The sequence below is a fragment of the Leuresthes tenuis genome, unplaced genomic scaffold (assembly GCF_036924035.1).
Source record: "Leuresthes tenuis unplaced genomic scaffold, fLeuTen1.0.hap1 SCAF_7, whole genome shotgun sequence".
Classification (NCBI taxonomy): domain Eukaryota; kingdom Metazoa; phylum Chordata; class Actinopteri; order Atheriniformes; family Atherinopsidae; genus Leuresthes; species Leuresthes tenuis.
This window is the reverse complement of record NW_027325361.1, coordinates 21,792,527-21,805,396: the sequence shown is the minus strand read 5'-3', so window position 1 is coordinate 21,805,396 and position 12,870 is coordinate 21,792,527. Positions and strand designations below refer to the sequence as shown.

Genomic DNA, 12,870 nt, shown 5'->3' with positions numbered 1-12,870 from the left:
TGTGATAGTACTTGGTATGCAGAGTTGGTTCATAAATGTCTGTCTGATGCAACAAGCAGAGAGGGAGGGAAGGACGTAAAGCCTACAGCAAAGGATGGAAAGGAGGGATAGAAAGTGATGGATGGATGAATGAACGAAGCCTCCTCTGGATAAATGTCACTCAGGATTAAAGCATTATGACAGGCAGAACCCACCTGACTCACTCTCACACACACACATACACGCACACACTCTTCCACAGGTGATAGATGGCAGGTGACTGCTGGTACTGTGCGTCTAGCCCTTCAGGAAAGCCTCCAGCATCGCCCAAGGCAACTATAGCCTTCTGCCTCCTGTGTGCCCCTCCATCACTCTCGTCCAACTGGTTCCCCTTTTGTTCCCCTCCTTCGTTTAGCTAAAGATGGGTTACAGTCCAGTCACGTACAACGTGTATTAAAACCAGATTCATTTAAAGCCCTGTCTTTTACCCTTTTCTTCTCAGTATTTTTCTTGTAAACTAAAAGCCAGTCACATCTATCTGTCCTGTGCTGGCAGTTTATTCAATTGTTGGGATCTGGAAGAAAACATTCTAGCTACAATGAAGTTGGAATGGGAAGAAGATTAAGCAGTCGGTAAAGCAGTCAGAGTTAGGAACCCCAAAAGGCAACTGAAGAGATTGGCGATCAAAAATTCTAATCAAAATGATTATTTTCTATTCCATTGGTGAAACAAGTGAAAAAAAAGGTAGCTAGGTGAAAACATTCATTCAAAACCACGTATTACTGCTCACTGAGGAATGGAGTCAGATGTACAGGTTTTAAGTTTAAGGCAGTCGAGCTCAGTGATTTAATTCGACCCCAGATATTTAGGGCATTAGTTTGAAACCACTGAGAGATGTAGAAGCTCTCTGTGCTGAAGCAAAGTGTCCCTTTGAGTACCAGCTTGTAACAGGAAGCTGCCTTTTCTCTGATGTTCCTCACAAATTTTGTCAGTAGCACAAATATTGTTGCAACCATCAACAGCAGTTCATTTATCTTCAGCAGACAAGGATTGTTTGCAGTAGCTGGTAAAGTGTGGCACTTCTTTCACTGTGCTCAAGATGAAGAAGCTCCCAGAGGCTCTTAACTACAGCTGGGATGGTTCCCAAAAAACACTCTACAGCACATGAGGGAATCCGCCAGTTACTCTCCAATTAATCCTGCTTCTAAACCCGTACTGCTGAATATGTGTGAGTTTGTGGGTGTGTTTGTGCTTTCTTTACCTATAAGGAATTTGTTCAGATGAAGCAGCCACTCTCACAGTCGCTACTCTCACACAGACTATTTTCAACACAGCCCACCACAGGTGAGGAAAACAAGTTTTCTACTTCTGCTTGATTCTGGCAGTTTGATTTGGAACACAAAACCTGATTCACGAGCGAGTGTTTACACATGTTAAAAGAAGCACAGTTGTCAAAGTGAAACACGGTGGATGCCTTTTCTGCAAAGCAAAGCCAAACACCAGGGTGTCATTAGTTATCTAGTTTCACAAACTCCAGCATCTCAATCAAGCCACATGGTGTCACAGTGCTGTTTACCAACTCAAACCAGGTTTTCTGACTCTGGATATGAGCGGCAGGTGGTGTTGGCGCCTAATGACCAATCATAAACTTGACATAGATTCACACATTTCTCAGAAGATAAACAAACTATAACCCTTGACAAGAACAACAGACAATAAGGCAGCCAAAGCCAGCATGGAGACCTGGCAAAAAAAAGATTGAGAAAAAGGTTCATCTAAAAAGGTTCATCAATATCAAAGCACATGCAGATCTGACAGTAATTAAATGAAATTAATGTGCTGAATGCACAGTACATTCCTGAGACAGTTTCAGACATTTTCTTTTCAGATGCAGTCATGGACTTACACAAAGCTGACAATCAACTGTAGGACATGTCTGGAGCTTAGAATGTCTGTGTCTCACGTATGAGCAGAGTCTGAGTCACATCTGTCAGTGAGAGTCTGAGTGGATAAGCATTTTTTGGTTTCAGATAAGCATTTATCTTCAATACGATACTGCATGTCAAATCAAGATGCATAAGAGTTCATTTGGTCTCTTTAGCTAAGTTTAAGAGTCTCCCTCTTGACCTTGCACACATGGCAGCACGTGCTAAAAGTGACATCGCAATAGCAGACTCGCTTGGCATTTGTAACCCATCAAGCACTGTGAGAGTAGTTTGTCTGAGAAATGTGAAGAGCTGCAGGGAGGAGAGCGGGTGTTGTTCTGTCTCTATCAGCTGCTGTAAGGCCCATCAAAATCGTTTGAGGTAAAAACAATTGCAAATGTTACAGAAGCACCGAAGTCCCCTTTAAAGTAAAGAATATATATGTGTTCTTACATTTGTGTCGTATGTGCTTCCTGTATGACTCCACCAGTGTTATGTTATCAACAGTAACGCACGCTCAGTGTTGTAACAGTGAAGACTGAAGCAAGCTCAACGTGCTTCAAGCAATAATGTAAACCATTATGACTTCACTGACGTCACAATACGCTTTTCCACCGACCAATCCTTGAGGCATAATCATGGTTTAGCTCTACTTTATCCTTCTCACTGTGCAAGTAGGGCCTTTTTTTGCCATTTTCCAAAATAATTAATAGGTCAGGCGGAGGTCATTTGACATAAGCTGATCTCTTATCCCAAACACAACCTGCCCTGGAGCAGATTAGGTTTTCGGCGTAAGTTGTCAAGAAGTAAACCATCTATGTGAAAGCTCAATTAAAGGTTACCTCTCTAAACCAGTAGTAAAATGGAATGATTACACCGTGGCTACTTTTCTGTGGCTTTGCTGTTCTGCATGTTCCTGTTTTCTTAAAATTGTTTTTGCAGAGACAGTGAAAAAAAAAAAAAATCATTTAGTTCAGCTGTGCAGCCAGTGGATCTTTGTGTAATAATTATTACTAAATTAGCATCTATGCTGGAGGAGAACTGTGACTCACCTGCTGAGGATGATCCAAAATCATGAAAGAGGCTTTGAAGAGAGCCTAATAGGACTTCAGGCAAATCTAACACAATTATTTTGGATTAGTTTGTCCTACTCAGCTTAATATCCCCTCTTTCTCGATCAAAGTTTTGCTCCTACTTTCTCCCCACATCTCCTCGCCACCTGTCGTTTTGACCTGGATGACAGGGGCAGAGCCAGTAACCTGAGCTGCCTGTGCAATGAAAGCGTGTGAGTGTGTGCACACATGTGTGTCCTAAGGCATCCAGCTATCCTCTCTGGAAGAACACACCAAACAAATTAGAGCTGAAAAATACGTCAGGGATAAAAACACAGCACACTGCACATTACCATCCCACACACACACTCAGCGACACCCACACTCCTCTTCAAGGTCACTTTAAAAAGCAGGCAGAGGAAACTCTTGACTTGATTGTACAGTGAAAGCTGCAGAAGACAGACAAGACACTTTCGAGCTGACCTTTTGCAATAACTTTTCTTTAACAGCAGCCGACAGTGACCATCTTTCATGCCATTTACAGTAAAGTCTAAGACAACGCTCTTAACAGACAAATCAATTTTGGGTTTGGAGAAAATTTCTGCTAATCATCTATGGGTCGGTGTCTGCTGTTTTTCTGCTATTGCCTGTCCATACGGCTTGATGATACATACATTTTAAATTTGAACATTTTCAATTGTGCCACGCAGAGCAAAAAAAGCAGAGCCCATCTCCTTTGTACTAGACAGAATAATTGTATTATTAGTGGCAAACCTGATTTCACACAAAGCACATGTTCCATGTGGTGTGTAATCAGCAAAAAGCACTCTGGATGTTATCAAAATGAAACATAATAAGTTGGACGTACACATTGTTTAGGAGTATATTCTAAATGCAGCTGTGATGTGGATGGCAGGGGTCATCTTATTCTTGTTTTTATCCGAGGAAATGCATTTAATCGAACACACATACACGCATTTTCTGCGGGAGGAATAAGGTAATTTAATCATTTCCTCTACCTTTTCATTTCATCTCATCCTGTGCTATATCTCCTCCATTTAATAAGGAACCAACAAAAGCTAGCATGGGGCCAGTCTCAATTCTGTTGACTTTCTTTCTTTTCTCATCTCTTTTACCCACCATCTCAGCATACTTTCGTCTACCAAGAGCTCTGGGAGGTAAAGCTCATTTCTCACCGTTGCTTTAGGTAATTGGGCCCACTAATTACAGGGAACCTGCTGTGAGTATGCATGTGATTTTCTACGTACAGTCAGGTCCAGAAGTATTTGGCCAAGAGAACACACTTTGCTTCAGAGCTGCGGAATGAAAATAGTGCTAGAAAAAATAATAAATCTGTAAAAGAATAGGCACATAAATGAATAAAAAATAAAGACATTTGTAAAGACAATTAGATAAAGAACAAATAAAAAAAACATGAAGAACTTAAAGCTTTTTCACTTTCATTTCATTTGGTCATTCATTTATCTGTTTCTTATATGTAAATTCTGTATTTTTTCTATTATTTCTATCATGTTATTTGTTTAACTGTTTTACTTTTATTTATACCTTATTCATCTTATTTCTTATTATAATTCTTCGTATTATTCTTATCATAACTTAGCGTTTTCATTGCTTTACCTTCACCTTTGCTCTTTATGCAACATACCTTTTTTTTGACAATAAGATATGTTGCTTGCCACTACTGTCAACGCGAGAGATGTCAGGCGCACCTATTCACACATCTGAACGAAGAGGAAGAAATAAAAACAGTACCCGATGAGTAAATATCTGGATATTCAAGTCTATATGGGCCTGATTGTAGCTGTGTACACACTTTGTTGTGTGAGCTGTGTTTTTCTGATGGCATCGTCTGTGTGAACAAGCTGCTGGCATCTGTCACATGTCGTTGAAGCAGTTCCCCAACAGACTGCATCACATGCATGCCCCTAAGCCACCACTCACACACAACTAAGCTTAACTCTACCTTTGTGGAAATGTTTATGTACTTCTCCAAAAGAAGAATATGTAGCTCTCCAAAGCTCTACACTCTGAGGTTCCCCCAACCAAATACCTCCTGCCATCAAAAGGAGCAGAGAAAGCAGCTCACACTCCGTCCTTGTCATCCTTCTGTTAGTCCCTCTTCTCTAAGTAAACACCAAGACTTTTTAGTTTGAAAGACACAAGTGACTGAAAAGTGTCAAAACTGCCTGTTTCCTAAATCCCCCAGTCTGTGTACGTCTGTTTACATGAGTGTAACTGTCGAACACCAGTTCTTTTAAAGCATGAGGAAACACAGGTAACTCCTCAAAACCCAGCAGTCCTCCTTTCATGCCAAGGCAGGTATGTCAGAACAAAGCTTTCTTTCCCATCTGTCATCTGCACAAAAAAGAAAAGAAAAAGTTGAAGTTGTTGTCTTTCCCTTCATTATCTCTATCTTTTCTTGTATAATGAACCCTCTCCCTTCATCCTCTCAGCCAGGGTCCTGAAAGAGAGGTACAGAGTGAAGGAGGACTGATACATACAACATACAGCATGAAAAGAAAGAGGAAGCTCTGCCATCTGCTAGAGGGTCTCTTCCTCTTTTGTATCTCCTCATTCTGTACATACTATCATCAATTTCACATCTTCAAACCCAAACTAAATGAAATTGCTTGTCTTTTGTGTACAGCTTTGCTTAGGTGGTGGCATGTCATGGCATCTCTTTTTTGCAAAAAGTTCAAATACAAGAGAAAGAAATGTGGAAGAAGAGAGAGGACGATGGATTACAGCAGTTTACTTGTCAGCGGCAGGGGCTGACTGCAAATTTGAAAGAAATCTTCAGAATCTGACACCAAAGATAATGTTAAAAGATGATGAATTTCACTGAATGTTCTGCTCCTTCTTGTGCAGTAAAATTCTGATATTGTGTAACCACAGTTTGCATCTGTAGTTTTGTCTTTTTGGGCACAGCACTGTGTTTCTATCACAGTACCGTGTGAAAATAAATTTGAACACACCAGCAGGAATCTTCATTTCCTTCATGCATGTACCTTTAGGACAGTTCACAAAAAAGCAACATCTGGATCCAATCACAAAAATACTCACCACAATGTAGTGGGAGAATTATTCCTTGTAGTATGACACTCATGTGTCTTAAAGCACTAAACACGCTCTGTGCGCTGTGACAAACCTGAACCAGAAAACAGCAGCCTGCCAACCTCTAACAAATAAGAAATGTCCTTTCAACACACAGTGCTTCATCCAGCACAGCAGGGTGAGAGTATCGGCCTTTTTATTAGAGCCTGTGTGTGACATTGGGACATTTTCCCTTTGTGTAAATTATGAGCATGGAGCAAAGTGTTGCTATGGAGACTGTAGTTAGTGATGATGTGGGCAAAGCCACACCAACGACTGTGGTGGAGAGGACTGAGCTGAACATATTGTGAAGACACAAGCTGTTGCAGCTGTGCACACTGTGAGAGACGCGGCAAAGCAAATAAAAGGCTTTTACTGATATGTATTTTTTTTCTCTCTGAGTCAGGCATTCTGAATGCTGATTCGGCGTGGTCACATTTGAAAGCTTGGATGAGGAACACTCATCTAACAGTGGAACAGAGCGTGTCATTGGAGCAGCTGAAAAGAAAGAGAATGAGTGCTCCCTGACGTGAGATTGCGAGATACCTGCCTGGAAATAAGACAGATCACATCTCACCTCCCTTACCTCCCATCTTTAGTTGTTATAGTCCTAAAAAAGTGGATGGATAAAAAGATAGGTGTGTTGGCGAACAGAGGCTGGTCAAAGAGTAGACAGCAGAACAGGAAGATTACGCACTTTGAAGAAATGAGTTTATTAGTGAGAATGGCAGGAGAGGAATTACAGTAGAGCAGGTAGTTATCCCTAAATATAGTTTTACTGCTGAAAGAGCCACATTTGTAAAGTATGTGTCACTATCTGAGTGTCGCTTTTGTCTCCTGTCACCCAGCATCCACTATAGGCTTCCACAACAACAGCAGACAACCAATTCAACTCAATCTCTGTCTGATTGGAAGGAACGGATCTGATTACCTCTCATGGAAGGCCCATCACACAAAAACACACTTATACACACGCAGAAAATGCAGTTGTTTGTGCGCTAAAATTCCCCAGGGAAAGATATCAAAGTAAATGGCTGCGGCAATTGTGCCAGATAGACTGGATGTGTGCATAATATCCACACGAAGCAGATAATGTGTTTGCTAATCGCACACCGGAGACAAGCAAACAGACACACACACATCTGCACACACAAACACAAGGGCTAACAGCTGCACAGCTATAACCCTTAACCACTTTTTTCATGCTGCTGGCTGCCAGCTACACTCCACATACACCATCCCACACATCCTCAGCTAAATCCCATTGTGCGAGAGTTGTGTTGACAGTTGACTGCGAGTGTTGACAGCGGCGGAAGTTATTAGAACTTGTCATATTCCCTGTCACATCATGGAAGACTGACAGGCATCACTGGGTGTTTTATTTAAATATTTAATAGCGTCATAAATGCAACACAGAAGTGACAAAAATCATCATCTGCTGGGCAGAGTGGGGGACAAATCCCAAAAAAGAGGCGTCTACATGTACAGATTTAGACATTAACAGCATTCAAATGATTGTTGGTTACCTGCCAAAGTAGCTGCTGCGACTTGACAAGCTTACCAATTACAGTCACAATTTACCAACATTTGGCTGTCCTTAAGATATTCATTCACAGCTTCATGATGTTCTTACACACTTTAACAACGTCTGCGTATTCACAAAGAGGATTTCCCAATTTCCAGTGGTTTGTCCAAGTTTCGACTTCCATCAACTGCTTTTATAATGAGCAACTTTCTTTTATCAAGACTTTTAAAATGGTCACACTTTTAAAAAGTTACTTTTGCTTTTATTTGCTCTTAGCAAGGTTACTGTAATTCCTTGTATGAGGGTATTGGTCAGTATCCTCTCCATCGACTGCAGCCACTCGTCTTTTAACACGATGAAGAAACCACGATCAAATAACATCACTCTTGGCTTCACTTCATTAACTTGATTTTCGTTACAGGATGCACTTTCAGATTTCATTGTGAGTTCGAAGGTTCCAAACTGGCTGGTCCCAGCACATCCAGAGGATCCAGCTAGACTGCTGTGGCCATCCAGATGTTCCAGGCACAAAAGCAGATGCCATTACAGTGGCTATTTTTACAGATCTCAGCCACTGTGGTAAACGTGTCTTAAATTTTTTATTTTTTTTAAATTGCTGTTTCATTAATTAACAAACGTCATCTATAGGCATCTTATAGGAGCTCACTTATCCCCTTAAGTCTGATGTTGCATTAAAGAGAGGAAAATAAACTGCCCTGTGTTACAAGCAGCAAATCAGAGAAGGACAGAGATGTAGTAAATTGTAATCTCTTTGGGATTTAGTGAAGATAATTAAAGCTATTATACCCAAAGAATCCAGCATTACCAGTAAGACTGACTGATTCAATGTGCGAGGAAGCTACAGATATTCAGCTCAGGTCGCGTAAATACTAAAGTTCAAAGGTTATCTGAACCATGTCATTGTAATTAAATTTGGCTTGAGAAGAAAGTGCTCTTAGAAAAATGACCTGAGCTCACAAATGAAACATAATTGTGTATACAATGAACACACAACCATACAGACCCAAACCCATGCTGTGATATGTGGGCCGAGCGCCCACCAACGCCATGATTAATATGAGGCACGTAGCGGTCCCAGAGTTTTTTCATCACATTCTTCTTCACAGGACTGTGAAACAAAGGTCTGAGATTAAACGGCTCTCATTCACTCTGACTCATTAGTCTTTCTTGCTCACTCTCTTTCTTCATGATCAGTCAGGACCGTGCATCTCACTTATTCAGGACAAGGTCATGTGGGAGTCTGAGGAGTAGGAGGTGGAGGATGGAGAAGGGAGAGGAAGGATATTCGAAGAGTGAGGGGGCTATCCTGCAGAGATTTTCACAGCAGTAAAGGAACCATTTATACCCTAATGACAATCAGCAATTCAGTGGATCTATTTTCATTCAAATTCAGCCACTCCAGTGGGATAAAAACTCTATGGCTGGCTAGAAATATATCTGTGTGCTGTAGAAAAACAGGGGTTTCACGTCTAACACACAAGCACATTATAAAGTTTCCTATTCCCGGTGCACGTTTGTTGCTTGTGTGCATGATTGCTTTTGACTTTCATCACCCAGCTCCAAGTGATTGCACTTATGTGTGTGTGTGTGTCGGAAAGAATGACCCAGATCAGAAGAAAGATGAATTCATCCTGTGAGCCGAGCTCGATGAGCATGTAGCAGAGCAAATTTTATGTCCCATTTGTACAAAAAATGAGATACAAATAGACACAAGTTATAAGGTGAACTGTGGGGGAAAAATGTGTGTGTGTGTGTGTGTGTGAGTGTACGTGCGCGCATGAGACAGAGGAAGATGGCAAAAAAAAACAACCTAAAGTCTCAAAGCTGAAGGCAAACCATTCATCTTCCCTCTCATATGCTCTTCTGGGCTTCAATCCCAGCCCCAGTGTGTGTGTGTGTGTGTGTGTGTGTGTGTGTGTGTGTGGAGGGTGGGGGGGTGAGGGTATGAAAGTGTATGTGTGTGTGTGTCTGCATCTTCCAAATATGGTGAGCAGTCTGAATGATGAACATGATCTCCGTTGCTGCAGAACAATACTGTTTCTAAATAGGACATGAGAGGCATTCAGCCTTCCATCACACACTGTGTATAGAAGAACCAACGCTTGTTTGCAGGGGCTGAAGCGCTCCGTGTGCAATGAGGCATCTGCTGCAGGTGATAGTGAGTGAATGTGATTCTGTGTGGTTGCCTGGATCCATTAAGTGTCATCCCCGACCGCGTCCAGAGTTTTCGCAACATCAATCAGATGCTTATTCAGAGAATCCTGGGCGTCACTCTCGCAGTTGGGCAGGTGGCACCAAGCAGCAGGGTGATGGCTGCCAGCCAGGTACCCCCACTCCCTGGCTTCACCTCTGCTCTGAGACCACCCAGGCTTGCTCTCATACAGCTGCTAGCTATCTGACTCTGGAGATTTTCACACCTGGATCTTTTCTGGTCCTAACCAAACACAACATCCTTGCACCTGTCTGATACCGTAGCTACCAACTGTACTGTGGTACCCCTCCATCTGTTTAGCAGCTATCAACAACAGCAGCCCTGCACTCTGCACTGTGGTCTTATCGAAAACATTACATTAAGACAAAACTAATGAAGGAGTGTTTGTGAGTGTTGGTGAGTAACTTTTCTTTCTTTTCTTCAACAGGTCCCCAACAGGACAAGAGAAGACATTTTAACAAGTAAGAGCAGGGAGAGCATCGCTGTGAATAACAAGGTGAAGGACAGCTAAATTCCACGTCCCTGCCGCTAAATGAGAGTAGCCTGCTGGTGTCTGATGCTTATAACACCTGTGCTTTTTCCACTTAAAGTCTGCAGTAAAAGGACTTTCTTGTGTGACATCAAAGTGTAGAATAGAATGACTTCATTGTCACTTCACTTAAATTTCAAGTTAATCAGAGTAACTTTCCTAAGTTTGCCTCTAACTGCGACACTGGTCCTACCTTTCCTCCTAGAGTCCCGTCTGACGCTACTGGGCCTGATCGCTGGCTGCAGTTCTGTCTCTGTTGACATCCTCAGGCTCCAAATGGGCTAGACTCCACTCCGCTGGGCTCGGCTGGGATCCGCTGGGCTCCGAGGGTCCAGTTCACAGCGTCAGTGCCGGCTGTGCGTGCGTGGGCGCCGGGTGTGTGCGTCGAGGCGCCGGGTGTGTGCGTGGGCACACAGGGTCATGGGAGAGGGATGGGCTTTAGCCCTGACACAACATCCCACACACACCCACAGAGATCTAGGGGAAACAGACAGGAAGAAACAGGTTTGCTTTTGTTAAGGTTGTGCTTAGTCCTACCAGGCAAAACCTAGCTCAAGTTCTCAGCAAGCATGAGAATGAGCTCATTTCTGATCTGCCTTGAGTAGATGTTGCCCATGGTAACAGCCTAGAGAGACCTGCTTTACACGTTGTGTTTTTTTGTCAATAATGTGGCACAGCAAGGACATTTGCTGAGGAATAATCCACCTCTCCAGTCGACCTTCCTCTTTTTGAAGAGGATGAAAAGTACAAATAATTAACATTTAACCTAAAGTTTTACACCTGATGTTATTCAAGTTTTAATCAACAAAAAGAAAAACTAATGATGGTTTTGTTCCCACGATTTCCAAATGATTGCTCTCTCCAAGCTTACTGCTGTGATCTGAGATGTCACTGCACTAATGATAGGACACAAATACTTTGATAACTAGCTAACATCAGAAACTAAATTTCACCTGAAACCAAAGATAAGTTTAAATGAGGGAGGGTGATCTCTTATTGCACAATAAATATGGTACATCAAACCTGAGCCACATCAAGTCTGTCAACAACATTACATATGGCTTGTCAATAAGAAAATCATTTTTTCATTTGTTCTTGCTATTTTTCCAAATGCGTTTAAAATTCTCACTGCAAATTTGAATTACCTAGTCCACTGAAAGGTGGCTAAAACTAACAAGATATGAGTTAGAAGCACTTTTCTTTAAGAATAACCCTCATTGTATTTCTTGGGCCCTATCCAGTGCCTGATGGGCCCCTCTGGCCCCAGCATTCTGTCCCTTCTAAGCCCATCTGCTGCTGCTTTAGGCTTAAGTGTTTACTGGCAGTGACACATAACCTAGCAGCCAAAAACACTTAAATCTAGACTCAAATTATATTAAGTCCATGCACAAAAACACACGTTTATATGTACGTAAACTTCATAAAAAGCTCTTTTCTTCATTAGAGATACTGAGATACAAAGACAGCTTGAGACAGCTGCAGGGTGACATGCTACATAATAAATCTGACTACCCTCTGAGCTGCTCATCACCTCCTCTTAGACTTTAATCTTGACCTCCCTTTCCTTCTCTGTCTCCATCTAACAGTGGCTGAGTGCAGACTTTAACAAAACCAAAAGACTGGTGTTTCTTGGGGAAGAGGGAAATCTCTCTCATTCTCTTCCTCTCCCTCTCCACGGTGTTTCAGCGTGAATAGGAGGCCCCTGTAAGCCTCGGGCGAGAACAGATGAATTGAGAGGCTTTTAATTTGCTCCAGACAGAACAGAACAGCGTCCATTTAATTCTGCCAGCAGAGGCCATGTCGGCAAAATGCTGACAATATTCTTTATCTGGTCCAAACACACTGGAAAAGTGTGAGTCACTCCAATTACAGGCATTATCAGCAGCACTGTTCCACCAAATGGATGGAGAGAGAGTGAGTATGAAGAAAGAGGGGTTAGAGGGAAGAGAAATGAACAGAGTGGAAAGAAAGTGAGGGGTGACGGAACACAGAGTGGGTGAGTAAGATAATGAGCGAAGGGGTAAAAGTGGAGAGAAAAAAGAAAGGGGAAGTAAAATCAGAATGGGCAGGATGAAGTTGAGTGGCTGTAACGTTAACCCTGAACATATCCCACCTGTCCCTCTTCTCTTGTTGGTCTCTAATTTCCGTCTCCTTCGAGTCTTGGAAGTCTTAAAGGCAGCAAATGGGTTTTTTAAAAGACTTAAGAGTTTGAGTTAATGCTCAAACTGAACCAGAAAAGAGGGAGAATAGAAACCTTCTCAGTGCCTGAGAAAATAAATAAGAGCTCCTATTCAACAACTGCAAAAAGGGACATGTTTCTCAACCAAAACTATACTGAGTTCAGCGTTAAAGAAGCCCACTCCGAAAAAAACAAAACAAATCAAAACAAGCAAAAGGGCCTCTTTTTCTGTAATAAAAACGAGCTAAATTAAAAATCTGCTGCCGTGCTCCTTTCCAGTGTCCTCAGCAGACTCCAGACATATGGTTGTTCCTCTGGAGACTTGTGCAAGAGG

The 12,870-nt window shown here is 42.1% G+C and overlaps 1 protein-coding gene across 4 annotated transcripts in view; it reads right to left on the bottom strand.

The window, feature by feature from the left end:
* Positions 1-12,870, bottom strand: part of dab1a (DAB adaptor protein 1a) — a 76,762-nt gene that overhangs the window by 35,771 nt on the left and 28,121 nt on the right. For all 4 annotated transcript variants that reach the window (XM_072389891.1, XM_072389892.1, XM_072389893.1 and 1 more), the window contains exon 2: positions 10,551-10,834. In XM_072389891.1, the coding sequence (XP_072245992.1) occupies positions 10,551-10,620 (70 nt within the window). In that variant the 5' untranslated portion in view covers positions 10,621-10,834. The remainder of the gene's footprint in view (positions 1-10,550; positions 10,835-12,870) is intronic.